At 27.9% G+C, this 15,587-nt stretch overlaps 1 protein-coding gene across 1 annotated transcript; it reads right to left on the bottom strand.

The window, feature by feature from the left end:
• Positions 1-9,603: 9,603 nt before the first annotated feature.
• Positions 9,604-14,485, bottom strand: LOC119679317 (odorant receptor coreceptor). The gene is made up of 7 exons (XM_038091596.1): positions 14,175-14,485; positions 13,791-13,927; positions 13,062-13,439; positions 12,720-12,924; positions 10,836-11,040; positions 10,290-10,445; positions 9,604-10,041 (listed from the first exon to the last, which is right to left on the bottom strand). The coding sequence occupies exons 1-7, from the start codon at positions 14,483-14,485 to the stop codon at positions 9,991-9,993; spliced, it is 1,443 nt and encodes a 480-aa protein (XP_037947524.1). The 3' UTR covers positions 9,604-9,990.
• Between the last annotated feature and the right edge of the window lie 1,102 nt (positions 14,486-15,587).

Raw genomic sequence — 15,587 nt, 5'->3', positions numbered from 1 at the left:
CGAATTTGAATTTAACGCGGCACATGTAGGACGGTTTTAATCTCTTCAGTAGTTGGTTTATATCATTATTTGTATGGCAACTTAATCATATGGTATGCTTTGTACTGCACTTTCGTAGTACTTCCATTATTTCATCCATCTCTAGATCCCAATGTAAGTCGCCAGTTGATATACTATATATTATACTACTATATTTCCGGTATTTTGAGTTGTAGTCTTACTATGTTTTAAATTTTAGACATGATGGATGTACATGTGATCTCAAGCAGATATATCCAGATTTGCGCATCTGTAATGGGATGGTAATTATTTGTAATTGCAACGTTTGAGTTTAATCCAAGCGACCATATTAAAAACCAATTAAACTATCTTCTTGGTTGACTCTTAATGTGACCAATAAAAAGAATGAAATGGTTTAGATAGCTGAGGTTCAATTCCTAATTTTTTTATCTCTGTTTTGACAATATTATCTTAATAACGTAATTAATGTCTTGGATTAAGACTGTCTCCCTTTTTGAGTAAATCAAGAAAATAATGCTGAATGTTATTGCTACTGTTTCTTAGTCTGAAATTTTGTAGACAGGTGCTAAGAAGCTGCTGCTTTTAAAATTACTTTTTTCATTTATTTAATTAATTTAATTTTTAATTAAGAAAGTTGTTCTTGCCTTAATGATATCGTATATTAAACTGCAGGATTTATCGACTCTTCGTGTTGTGTGGGTTGGTTACAGTACTTTTCAAGTTTTCTTTTTTTTTTCTGTAGCGATTATTATTATTAAATATATTATAATTCAGTTAACTTTTTAGTATATCCTAGGCATGAACTTATATTAAATAGTTGTCTGTGGTCTGATACAGTTTTTGAAATAGTATAATACTATCTAAGATACATGAATGGTATGTATAACAGCACACTAGATAGAAGAAGAGAACGCTTACATATTACGCTTAGAAAGTGTTTCAGTTATTGCATTGCTTAAAAGTATTTTTATACTATTTTGTTCAATTTTTTTAATAATAATATATAATTTTTATTCATTTTATTTAATAACATTTCAAAAACATTTGTTAAATTTGAATAGTTGATGAAGTTTTCTATGAATCTTTTTGTATACTCGTACGATATATTGTATTTAAAAAAATTTAAATTTATCACTTTTAGAATGAATAAACTATTTTTAGTTTAAATTTAAATTATCTGCAATACGCCAATTGAAGTGTTTTTCAGTTAATGAAAAATAAAATGAAGAAATATTCACCTTTGACAACTTCAAACGGTTAATAAAATGCATCAACGCTTGTTTAAATATTGAAGAGGCTACCCATCGTTGGATGGGATCCTCCTACACAACTTAAACAACATTTTGTTGAATCCTTTTGACCGAACAATGCCGATTTGTAGTTACATTAATGGCCTTACAGCAAATTTTGTCAACACTACACCAACACAGACAAAACGCTCGACGTAAAAGCACTAAATATAGTAGTGGCTGCATGACTCCTACACTCGAGTGTGAGAGAGTATGCATTACAGTGATTATAGCGTAATATCTGCACTTCTGTAGTTGTGTATGTGTGCCCGAAAAGCTCATTACATATGTTTGCTTAATACACTGTTTAATGTTGATGTTGATGATGATGATTATGATTATGATGATGACGGCAATGTTAAGCACAACGTGGTATATGTGCTGGCGTAAGACAATAACATTTTATTCAACTGCAAAAACAAAACGTTATTAGCAAAATAAATTACAAATGCGTGTTTCAACTAAAGTGGAAAACTGCATTTCCATACTGTACGCCCCGGAGCTCAATACGACTGTTGGCACCAACATCGTAACTGGCAATAAACTTTCATTTGATACGCTTTAATTGTGATTGCCGAAAATAAATTATGAATTAAAAAAAATAATTTTTTAAGAAATTATTTTTCTTCGACAATTTTTTATTTTATTTCTTTAATATATTTTTATTTTATACAAAATAATTTTAAATTAAAATTATTTCCGGTAATTATACATAATTATTGTTTATCAATTTATTATGTTGAATTATTAAATAAAAAATTTTTGTTTTCTTTAACTAGATTTTTATATAAATACATAATTTATTAATTTATCAAAATTGCGATGTACTTATAATATGATATGTCTAATTCAACAACCACAAAGTATCGCTGATGGAAAAAATATGAACTGCTTTCCTTTGACAACTTCTAATATCTTAAAAAATGGTGATTTTTATTTCTTTTGATTTAAAAATAATTTAAAAATTAATTATAGTAACAAATAATTTTAGTGATAGCCTTAACATTATTAATTATAGTCTGTAAACTATATAGATATCAAGGTAAGTAAAACTTCTTTAATTACGTATACGCTCCGTTGACCACCAAAATAATTATTCTATGGTTGTAAAACTATATCTTAAACTTACATACGAATGGCAGTAAAAATACTATATATAGATTTTTTACATATATATGTATATATGTTTATAATTATAAAAAAAATCAACATTAAATTATTTCCTCCAATAAATAATTTTTTTTGATATTTTTGATAAAATTATTTATATTATAAAAATGTAAGTACGAAGTTTAAGCAATTTAATAAATGTTGCTTATTTTGTTTAATTATTTATTTAAAATTAGTAATTTACTCAATTATTTATAATCATAACACGTAAATGAGCCGAATAAATGCATAATATACTTAACATACAGACGGACATAATCAATTTGTTTTATTATAGAGATGAGAAAATGATTTGGTATTCCTTCCCTTATTAAGACATTAGAGCAGAGGGGCATTGCAAAACTTACGGTGGGAAATTTGAAGTTACTAATATATTTGAGCAAGAACAAAAGAAGATACAGTTCCTATTTCACCATTTGTTGAGGGATAAATATTTAAATAAACTAGTTAAATTATGTTATATAGGATGTTTACACTATCACGATTAATTCGATAAATATGCAACAATAAATGCCATTTTTTATACAAACTCAATACAAGTGTGGTAATGAGTTTCGAATATTTGCAAGTATATACATAGTTTTCATTGGTTGACTCTTCTTGGATGGTTACAGGCCGATGGCTGCAGAAGCCATAATAACATATCAGATAATCTGCCAACTTGACATACAAATTAACGTTAATAGTTTTATTATACCCATATAAAAAAATACGTAAGTCATTAAAGTAAATTTAAAAATACACTAAATCTTTTCTAACGTATACGAAAATCAATTTTTCATTATAATAAAAAAATTGCTGATAATCACGTTATAAAATATAATTGTTAGAAATTATAAATAACATTTATTTTTTGGATATTACTATGATGGTAACTGCAAGTTATATTTATTCAAACTTGTTTGAGTTTCGTTGGAATCTTTTCCAGAGTAGTAAACTCGTTTGCGCAAGAGAATCTGGCATCTATAAGTAATACATACTGACTAATATGTATGGGATATGGAACATGGATATAGAAATTTTTTTTTATTAAGCTATTCTAGAAAAATTTTATATATATATATTAAAAATATTATAGAAAAAAATATAAATTTCTGAAACATATCATCATCTGAAAAGTATTGTTGGTATGTTTTAAAACCTTAACATTCCTTTTTATCAAATTTTTTTGATTTATGATTTAATGGATTTTTTTGATTTAGTATCAAGAATGATGATTAGCCTATACTTGCAATACATTATGATTGCACTGTTTTTAAACTTAGATGATAAAGACTTAACTTCTGTTATAACTACTGTAAAAAACTTTGTAACTTATAGGATTGGCGAGACAATATGTGTAATAAAATGAAAATTTTCTGTGGATATATGAGGTTATTGGCTACGAATAGATAACTATATTAGCTGAAAAATACGTATTGATGTTATAATATATATATTTATTAAAATTTTTAATTACAAAATTTGTGTTATGTCATGGACATATCTAAGGCATATGAAGCAGTGCCTTCTCTTCGAAGTATGTTCGCAGTTATGTTTCACAAAAACTGAAAGTGACAGCAAAAGGATGGGTATGTTCAAGCGGTGTTGTCTAGCATATGAGAATAGATTCTCTATTTTACTATTTCTATTGTACTTTTGTCCAGCACCTGCGAAAAAATTATTCATATTAAAATAATAAATTTTTTTTTTAATGTAAATGTTATAGTAGTAAATATTGAATGGATCTTTATTGCAGAAATATATTTTTTTTTTGATTTTTTTATTTAAAAAACAATGTTTTTGAAATTCAAAGGTCACTCATACTCCTTAACCTGCTTTGGTTAAACTTATTTTAAGTCATCGGCATTTTGAATGTAATATTATATATACATATAAGCAAATATTCTAAATTAAATTTAATCGAGAAGTCATACGTTATAAATTTCATCAAATAAAAAAAAACTCAATTATATAAATAATAAAATATATTCTCATAAGGAAAATTAAATATTATAAAAAATTTGTAAACAATATTTTTTTTATTTTGTTAGAAATATGTTTAATAAAGAAATTTTCACTTGCATTCGTTCTGTGTTTAACAGTTTTTTCAGTTTTATATGTGATTTATTTTTATAAAATTGTGTTAAAACAATTACTAACTAACATTTAGGCTTCTATATTAATACTGAGTTAATTTATGTGTAACACTTCGTTCAATAATGTGTGTGACTGACACATAGATGGCGGCACTAATACTAAATAAATATTTTTTTTCGAAAGTGGCAACCTTTTTAGGCTTACTGTCAAAATTATATGTTAATCCGACCATTTGTTTACAAGTTACAGTGCTTTAAGTGACGCTACTTTTGAATTTTCAAAAAAAAATGAATTCATAGCAATTCCGTGTGCTGATTTATCATTGTTTTTTAATGAAAAAAAATACTGTTCAATGCCAGGAATGGCTTGAAAAACATTATTCGGACTCTGCTCTATCAAAAAGAAGCATTTGTTATTGTAATATTCATCGACTATCTCCAGAAGGGGAAGACCATCAACAGCGACTATTATATAGCGTTATTGGAGCGTTTGAAAGACGAAATTAGCAAAAAACGGCCTCATATGGCGAAGAAACAGGTTTTGTTCCACCAGAACAATGCACCGTGTCACAATTCGATGAAAACGATGCAAAATTGAACGAATTAAGCTACGAATTGCTGCCGCACCCACCGTATTCTCCAGATCTGGCCCCCAGCGACTACTGGCTCTTCGCAGACCTCAAAAAGATATTCTGTGGTAAGAGATTTGGCTCAAATGATGAGCCGTATTACAACGGCGGTATCGAAAGATTGCAAAAGCGTTGGAATGATTGTATCTCCCTAAAAGGGGACTACGTTGATGAATAAAAACGAATTTTGGCAAAAAAATGTGTTTTAATTAGTTAGTCACACACATTATTGAACGAAGTGTTATGTTAATAACAAGATATATGTAGCACATAGAAAAATATTTTATGTACAACAAACTTTTTGTAACGATTCTGATCAAAATTTGATATAACTCTCATAATGGAGTCATATATGTTAAAATGGTTATTTTCAAGGAACTAAAATATTGCCAAACCCATAAAATTTAAAAAAAAGCCCGTACTTGTGCAATCCAACAGAAAAAGTAAATCGGAAATTACTTGATAGCAAATATATTGGCAGCACTGTTGATATGGTTAAGCATTGTTTTGATTTATATGTTTTAAAAAGCTAAACTTATATTTCTAATTCATTAAATTTATAAATTAAATTGGTTTAAAAAATTTTAGTAGACTTTTTTAATGCTATAATAATTTCTAAATTAGAGAAATTGAAACTAAATATTAAAAGACATCTGTGTATATATTAAATTTTATAATATTTCTCATAATAAAAATAACAATCTTAAAAATAAAAAATGTAAATTAATAAATAAGTTTAGTAAATATTTTATTAAATATTTATTCTTTTATATATAATTCCAATTTTCCAATTTTTAATTAAGTTCCATTTTATCATATAGTTTTGTAAACAAATGTTTTGTCAAATAAATTTTCGCCTAACATTCTCAATAGAGTGTTTTATTAATTTGGTTTCATTTCATTTTTACTCATGAAGCTGATAATAATACTCATGAAGCATGAGTCTAATAATAAATAAATATATAATACAAAATTAAATTTTTCTTAATTAATTATTTTGGATTATTTTTAATTTTTTATTTATTATCCGTATTGTTGGTATACAATTTTCACAATTTCAGTGTTTTATTTAGTTTTCAAAAACTAATTTAATTCACTTTTTCAAATATATGCATTAGATAATTAAATAATTATTAATCAAAAATTTAATTGATTAATTTGTGAAGAAATTGAAAAGCATTAAAATGGAAGTAGTTTAAATAAATTTTTTACTATTTTTTTTTGAAAAACGAAATATTGATTTCAAAAATTTAAATTTAACAACTACCCAACACTGGTGTACAAACGTCATTTTCGTAAGTAACGTTATTGGCGTCAAATTTATAAAAATTGTGTGTTGAATGAACTAAAAAACTCAAATTAAAAATGTGAAATATAAATGCATTTAATAACAAAATCTCAAATATTTATGAACATGTTATATTTGAAATGTTTTCTATTAAATAAAATATTTACTATAATGTGATATATTAAATAAAATGTACGAAAGAAAAAATTTCATTTATGCACTTACGCAATGTCAAAAAATTTTAAAATATTTTACATTTAAACAGGTGTGAAATAATTTACTTAAAAATTGAAATTTAAATTAAAATAAAATGAGAAATGCTTATGTGTTTATGTACAAATTCAAGAAAATGTGGAATAACTTTTAATTTATTTAATAATAAAATGCATGCAACCATTTTTGCTGTTTAAAAAATGCAACAACAAAAATTTACTTATGCCTTGCAGTATTCATGAGTAAGTAAAAACTACTTAGTTAATTGTTGTTGTAAAATTTTTAAATGCAAGCTTATGTGTTTGTTATTGTAATGGGCGGCATATGAATAATGTCTGTTAGAATATTAAGGATTAATTCTTTGTTGCAGCAAGCATAACTGAAGTTCTACTCGTTTCAATAAAAAACGGTATTTATATGTATGCATATAAAAATATATGATATCAATCATTTTTACATAGCGCTTATCAGCAATAGACGAAAATAAAAAAAGGGAATTAAGAAATATTTTTATAAGATAATTAGAATACCTTTTTTAGAAAATTTTCGAATAGTAAAGAAAGAAAGAAAGGACAAACACAAAAATTTTATTTTAATTTTATTGAAATTTGGCTGACCATACAACGCTGTTTCGAGTATTGCCGAGTACTCTTCATCAGTGATCTTAGGAAATAATCGAATTTTATTTAATTAGTTTATAGTCCGTGTATAATTTTTTTAAAAAGTATATTATTTAACTATTGCCCAATTAGCCCATTTTAAAAACAAAATTTTGTTATTATTATATATAATATAGGTTATTTTTGGATCTGAACTATCACATATGTTTCGTACGAGCCAATAAATTTGCAGAAACCGATTTTATTCTATAAATGAATTTTAATTTATTTTTTTTAAATTTTTAATGATAAATGATATTTTTTTAAGAAATAAAATTAATGATAGGAACAACAAGCTCACCTAATACTAATACCTTCTGAGTTATTTAAAAAAAAAATGGAATTTTCCGTGTTTCAAAACTTTAAGTACCAAGCATTATCTATAAAATGATTACAATTTATAATTGTATCTGTCTAAAACGTTACATTTCTAAACGGTATTTCAACATTTAAGACAATCTCTGTATAAAATGATCATCTCAAATACGGATATCTTCTACCATGTTTTCCATCTGCAGGTTCCAAATCAGACATATTTGTAGCCGGAGCGCTTTCTTCCATTCGCACGACATGACCAAGCCAGTGAAACTGCTGAGTTAGTGTGCGCTTAACTTTGTCAATGTCACGGTACGCGAATGCTCCTAAAGTCTTTTCATTACTATTGGTAATTATCCTATCTCCTGCACCATACAGCAGGGCAGGTATGATAAGAGACTTGTAAGACATGATTTTTGTTTCTCGACAGAGGGCTTTTTTTCGTATTGGTTCCCAAATAAACAAAATCTTTCACAACTTCAAACTTAATTGTCAACAGTGACGTATGGTTCAAGACGCTCAAGAAGTTTGTTTGTTGACGGAATGTACTTTGTTTTGTTTTCATTTACAACAAAACCATGCTAGTATAACATATAGCTAGTTGAACTAAAAGCAACAACCGTTCGAAATGGATTTACTCACAGTGAAATATAATCAAGAATAGGCCGATAATTCCAAGCATTATAAGAACTCAATGAAGAGAATTATTTTAACTTCCAAGTCATATCAAACCAATTGACCGTTATGCGTTAATCTTCTTATTTCCTACAACATTTTTCTCGCTATCTTCGAAATTATATCCTCAAATGTTACTTTACTTCTAGCATGCGTATGTGGTCTGTTACTTTGGTGAGCTATATATCGTTTTCAGGTCAACTTTCTGCCCAATAAAATGATATTGGTTTGAGCACTGAGTTGTGGATTTTGAGCATAGTTTAAGTGTCTATATCTCCTTTTTTATATGTGTTTGCACTAACTGTCGGTAAGTTTCTTGGTTTCGATTATGAATTATGTAATGGATTTTCCTTTCGATTCATTTAAAATGATGCCCTGGTAATTTTATATTTTAACTTGTCGTAATGAGACACCTTCATTAGAGATTTCAATATTTTTTCGTTCGTTTATCTGCATGCTCTCTAATTGGTTTTTTTTTTCACTCTGTCCATTGCATTAACAAAATTAAATACATAATTGATTTTCCTCCTATTCGAAATTAGACTGTTTTGGATATCTATCCTATCCTGTCTATTGCTTCTAATTGTTTCTATGTCGAACTGATAAATCTAACTCACTAACAATATTTTATTGGTGGATTCAACGAAGAATATTGCCAAAAAAACAACCCCAAATTAAAAACCACAGAGTTTGAAGAACAATATAATACATCATGAAATAAGTCGATCACAACAACGGCAAAACTGGACTTCAAATAATTGCTTTCTCTATTATATTTGCTCTCTCGCAGATACTTTTGATTGCAGACTAAGCAACTTCAGAACTTCAGGGAAAAAGAATTATTGCCAGAATATTAGTATTTAACGGAACTTAAATAAATCTTTAGATAATGTTTTTTGTAGTAAAATACTCCAGAAGAAGATTATGTAGTAGGACAGAGTGCAATGTTGTATACAAGTCGTTTTTTTATTAATCTACTTCAACAATGTATAGCATAGAAAATTACAATACTAAAAAAGAAATTTTCTCGACAGAACACTTTATCCATTTAAATAATATTGTTGTTTACGTACTATTTTATTAACTTATAAAAGATAAAATGAACTCTCTAAATTTGTGTTAATTAAATCATTTTCAGCAATTTATAATATTTTCCAGATTTTACATTACCTCAACATCAAGACACAAATAAATTTCCTCTTATTTTTAATTTATGCAATATTTGCTACTGTTTATTTTTACTAATTTATCATTTCCAACAGAGAACAATATTTATTCAAAAAGTTTATTTTTTTTTTCTTAAAGAACATTTATTTGAAGCATGAACCTAAAATAGCTTGTAAATTTCAATTTACTTAAAAACAAATAAAACTTATCTTCAACTATTTCAAATCTTCAAGTAAAGCCAGCAATTTTCTATGGACAACAACTTTCTTAAAAAACTAAAATAAAATGATGTGAAAATACACAACAAACTTTTATTGATAAATTTTCCAAACGGCACACGGATTTTCCTTTGGATCCCTTTTCTTATGGCTACATAAAATTGCAGTATATCCTTCCAAATTTTAGGATTGTTGAATTTTTGTTGAGTTTTTGTCGAGTTTGCTGAGTTTGTTGAGTTTCTATTGTTATTGCTAATCTTTGTTTGGTTCATTTCAACTGCACCAAGACCATGAAGTAGGTGACAACAGCGCCCAGAACCTGCACAAATGAAACAAGGCACAAATAAATAAAATGTAATCATGTAAACCAAAAAATGAAATAAATCGAGAAATATTTCTTGACACAACAGGACGTTGCTTGGTAGTGTGGAACGATGTCATGACATGCATTATAGCTAACAATAAATGTTGCTTAAAATATAATGCCAACAACAATGTCAAGTAGCAACGAGTGCAGCTAATGGAAACAGCATAACAGTTATGTGAGAACGACTTTCAGCTACGTACCGATGCAAATAAATCCAAGGAAACGGTAAAGAATTTTGCTCCAGATATGGTCATTGCCTTTTGGCATTGTTGACAGACAATCTGCACAAAAGTTTTAGCCTCCTCGGAGCCATCGTACCAGTGGCAGGAGTAAGCAGCTTCCATGACGGATGAGCTCTGCATGTAACAAAAAAAAAAAAGTGAAATAAAAAATGGATTAAACGATAAATCAAAATAATATATAAGCACATTTATACATAATGTCCATATATATAATATATATTAACAGTACAGTATGAATATATATTTTAAATGTGAACAAAAGTAACCTAGAGTAAAATTCTTAAAAGATTTTCTTTTAACAATTTTATGGATGCAATCATATTTTATAATATTCTTCATTAAGTATTTCTACTCTTGAATGTGACAACAACACGGATTGCAGTGAAGTTGTTGTGAAACTCCCCAATACATCTAGAAAAAGAATGACAATTTTGGATTTTTTTTTTTGGTTTGTTCATCTCTTCTCGTTGTCTCTATATTTGCGGATATTTTGTGTATACTTACCTCCTCAATCAAGCGGTTTCCAAATATGCAGAAATGGAATACTTGTGCCAAGGCATACCCCAAATAACCAATAACGGTGAAGGCATAAACATTTACTCCAGTGATTTTGGTTGCCTGATATGCCAAAAGAGTGAGTTTGATTGTAGATGTCAGCATATGCAACAATAGAGCGGCGCCATAGGTGTCACCAATGGCTGCAACTAATCTGCATGTAAATTACACAAAAAGATTTAACTTGAAAATGCTTCTTTGATTATCATTTGGCAATATGTCAAGTCTTATATTTGATATATTAAATATATTATTAAGTTTCGTTGTTGGTATGAACAAGATAGAAATGAAACTGATTGAAAATGCGAAATATGTAGTTCCTATATCTAGCAAAATATATATACCTACTATATTTGACCATATATCATAGATTATTACTATTATTATTAGCATGTTTACAACAATTAATATATAGAACTTAGCTTATTCACATAGTTTAGTCATTTATAGTTTTTGATGTTTTATTTGTGATTGTTCTACACCATGTACATTGATGATAAACACAGATTATTTAATATGCAAAATGGTGAAATAGCATACACTGGTAAAACAGATAACAGCGTTGATTACATGCTCTGGAGAACTTGAACATAGTTTACGAAATATATGTCTTTGTTATAAGATTGATCGTTCTTATAGACGAATCTGACGCAGCAAGTAGATTCTAAGGTGCAAGTTTTAGGTTGTGGGCTGCTTGTATTGCAAGTAGTGTGACTTTTTTAAAATGCAGGGATCTACTTATCTATCTCACTGCACATATAAGCAAAGATATTCATATGTATATAAAATATTCATACTCTGATAAACAGTATATGTAAATAGATTTAAATATTTTCTATATTTGAGAAAAATGTTTTTTTTATAAAATAATTTAAGTCGAGATAATAATGAATTCACCTAAAAAAATGACTTTCCTAGTTATATACAAAAGAATGACATTTTTTTTAATTTGTAAGCTTTTAGACTGCGTCTTTATTGACTTTAATTATAGAGAATAATATGTTACGTTATATTTTTCTCAAGGGGTCTACATAAAGAAATTAGTGTTATATATATACAGATTAATAAAACCAATAAATGTTCCTAAAGACCTTTGTTAATAAATATTTGAAAATAGTCAAATGAGCAGTAAAAAACTTAAAAAAATTAATAAAAAAATGTTTATTGTTCTCTATAACATTATTTATCCTTTTTTATTCAATGTTGTTTTTAATGGTAGTTTTCCTATTAATATATACTTTGATATATACTTAAATATATATAAGAGTGTGTATTAAGAGAACTGAATTATAATTTAGAGTAAGTTTAATTTTATTTCTACGTACAAAGCGTTAAGATTAGCTGAATTGTGTTATGAGCTACAATTTTTAACAGCATTACTTGAAGTTTTTAATTGGGTTGATTCATTTAAGGTATAAAATAATTACTTAACATATAGATATACTTTACATTTGAGACTATTTGTTATATCACTCTTCTGTATGTACGATATGAAAATAAATAGATGCTTTAAAAATCAATTCATTTTTTGAAATGGTAACTTCGATTTAGTTTCATAGTTAAGTTAGGATGTAATTATTTTCTTATGAGAACTTTATTAACCTTAAATTATATGACTCAACACAAATAATGTAAGCCAATAATTCCACGATTACTAACTGCTTTGGAAGTTAACATTTGCTTTGGATTTTCATTAAAAGATTCAAACTTTCATTTCCACTAACCAAAAATAACATCCGTTGTTAACACAAAACAATTCACACAAATGCACAGATATACAAATATCTTACTGATACTAAATGGACAGCTTACAGCTTTCAGCACATGCCTTACCTGACAACATGCTTATGCCGTTCGACCCAGTATTTTATAGCGCTGCGCACCATCATTTCCTGTTTTTTTGTCAAGCCATTCGGATTTGTGCCCACACCATTGACACCATTAAAATTTTGCAATGTTGACGGTGCACGAAATTGTGCGCCCCAATCTGCTTTCGAACTGTAAATACCAGTGATATCCAAATCAGTGGACTCCTTTTCTGTAAACAAAAGTGAATGGGGGCAAATAGCATTTTGGAAAATTAATCAAAAAATTGTGACTACGTTTTGCTTATGAAGGGAAGTAATGAAAATGTGAATGAATGGCGCACAATATTTATTAATTAATATCACTGACCTTCATTATGAATTAATTCCGATTTGGAATTGGCTGATAATGAGCGAAACAGTGCGGCTGAATTAGGACGATAAGTATCCAATGAGGCTGATAGTTCCATAAGTGGCTTCATAATCCCCTTAAGATGTTGCAATTGCTCGCAGGCAAATATCAACCACGAGCAAAATAATACATCACAGAGATTCGAGTGCACCATGGAGAAAAGTAAATAGTAAACTTGCAGACCAAAACTAATCATATAGAATACGCTTTTGCTTGAATCCCAGGGATAAAACGATTTAATTGGTAAACGTGGTATATCAATAGTTATTGTTGTGTTCGTTTCTTTATCAAAACCGAACTTAACACTTTCCCCAAAAAATGTAATTGTAGTCCAAGCTAAAAATGTAATTAAAAAATGTCAATAGGGGTATTCAATCTGTATTGCATGGTGAATGAAATGCACAGATTGCAAGGATTTAAAATAGACAACAACAAAATACACTCACAAAGTTTCTTGCAATCTTGCTATACCAAAACGCATGTATATATGCTTGCAATAAAACAAAAAAAGCTGTTTTGACATCTGTAACTTTTTTATGTTGCAATTCTGCAACAGAGTTGTGCTAGCACTCTTGTAATTTTAGTGTAGCATTTTTGTAATTCGTGCATCTTGCAATGACTTTGTAAGACAAATTGAATACCCTTTTTTATAGCATAATATATAGAATCTTTTCTATAAACACTTACCAACAGCTGAAGCCACAGTTGTTAGCATAACCAAAAAAAACAGTTTTCGCATTTTAGCCAATGCAATCGAGTGATAGCGTGCATCCGATTCCGCAAATAACGGATGAGTGTTGACCTGATTCCAGATGTTAAGTGTCCTTAAAAAACAGAAGACCATAAATCACAAAATATTGAATAAATTTATAAAATTTCTGAAAGGAATCAAAATTCAATCTAAAATTTTGTTCAGCTCAACACTTGATCTCAAGGATTAAGAAAGCTGTTTCAGTTAATTTCATTTAAGTGCTGCAAAGCCAATTAGGAAAGCTGTGTTTTAATCTCTTTGTTTTAAAATTACAATTACTTTCGTTGCTGATATTTGTTTTTATTTTCAATTTAACTCACCTGTAAAAATTTTTCTGATTTACTGCCAAGTAAATGAATTTCGTTATGCAGTGTGTAAAGAAGAGTGCTGTAATTGTGTTTCCGGATAATTCATTCACTTCTTCCGCATTCAACGCCAAATTAACCAGTATAAAAATGAATTGTGCTGTTATCAGCACCAAATGAATTGAAGAATAAACCTTCTTTATAAATGCTGAACCACCCGTGAAATTATGCATAAATAAGCCGGAATACTTCATGAGACGAATATTCGGCATCAGGTCAGCCACAAGGCCGACATATTTACTCGGTTGCAAGCTGTTGGTTTGCATCTGATTTAATGGAGTGAATAGTATGTTAAAGGATTAATACGACAGTTTATATATTACAATGGAAAATATTTTTAGTTTTTACAGTGAGAAAATAAAAAATATTTTTAAGAGCTTTATAAATATACATATATACAGAGTATTTTGATGCACAATATAATTGATATTGTGGTGACGCTTAACTAAACAGTCTGTGAAATTTTGAAATATTAAATTAAATTTGTACTTTTTGGAAAACTCTAACTTAAGATTAATATTTTAGATTTTCAAGTTAAATTGGTTTCAGCTAGGATATAATAATAAATAAAAATTTATAAATATCTAATAAATGAGTTGGTGATAGTCTAGTAGTGAGCAATTCTAATCATTGTTCTGATCTGTTAAGGTCTGGGCTCAAATCCCGATGACACCGAAAAAATTATACTATTATAAAATTATTAACTGGTTTTATTCTTTAATTAATTAATTTGAATTAATGTGTTTCTCATACGTTAGTTTAATTCATATTTAAAGTATTACTATTTATAATTTTAAGCTAATTAATTATTTGGTGAAATTTCAATATATGTGATAGGTATTGCGAGACTTATATGCGCGATTTTAAAATCTTTGCCTTTTTTGGTTATCAAAATGTCCTTAGAATTATAGTATTGGATATGCTGAAGCTTCCTATGACATTTGATTCCAGAGATCTTAATCACACACTACGTGTCTGAAATTTCGTACACTTATTATTTTACTTCAACGATTCAGAAGGGTTTTTTCACAGTATTTCACAGCTTGGTTTACAGCTTAGTTGGTGAGAACATTTATTTGGAGTATCGTAGTTTGATCACTGCTGTCAGCAAAAATAATACTCAAGTTTTTAATGTACACTCCTTTTTAAAATTATATGGTTTATTTACCGATTAATTATACTACGTTTTTATTTTAATCATAAATGTTGTGTCTTCTTCAATAACATAAACCCTAACCGCTTTATTAGCTCGTCAACCTTCGGCAAGTTCTTTACGTTATTAGTATTTCTAGCTAATATTGATATATCATCAGCATAAGCATAGATTTGTATTGATTTAAAAAAAAATTGATCTTTGGAGTCAATTTT

The sequence above is a fragment of the Teleopsis dalmanni genome, chromosome 2 (assembly GCF_002237135.1).
Source record: "Teleopsis dalmanni isolate 2A chromosome 2, ASM223713v2, whole genome shotgun sequence".
Classification (NCBI taxonomy): domain Eukaryota; kingdom Metazoa; phylum Arthropoda; class Insecta; order Diptera; family Diopsidae; genus Teleopsis; species Teleopsis dalmanni.
The sequence above is the reverse complement of the archived record's forward strand: the minus strand, read 5'-3'. Positions and strand labels throughout refer to the sequence as shown.

What these genes read in the sequence shown, in the direction of transcription:
- LOC119679317 (XM_038091596.1), bottom strand. Translation starts at nt 14,485, where the DNA reads ATGCAAACCAACAGCTTGCAACCGAGTAAATATGTCGGCCTTGTGGCT. An exon ending in AATCAGAAAAATTTTTACAG is followed by an intron (nt 13,928 to 14,174) that starts GTGAGTTAAATT and finishes CTGTTTTTTAAG; the next exon opens with GACACTTAACATCTGGAATC. An exon ending in GAAACCGCTTGATTGAGGAG is followed by an intron (nt 10,446 to 10,835) that starts GTAAGTATACAC and finishes TGTTACATGCAG; the next exon opens with AGCTCATCCGTCATGGAAGC.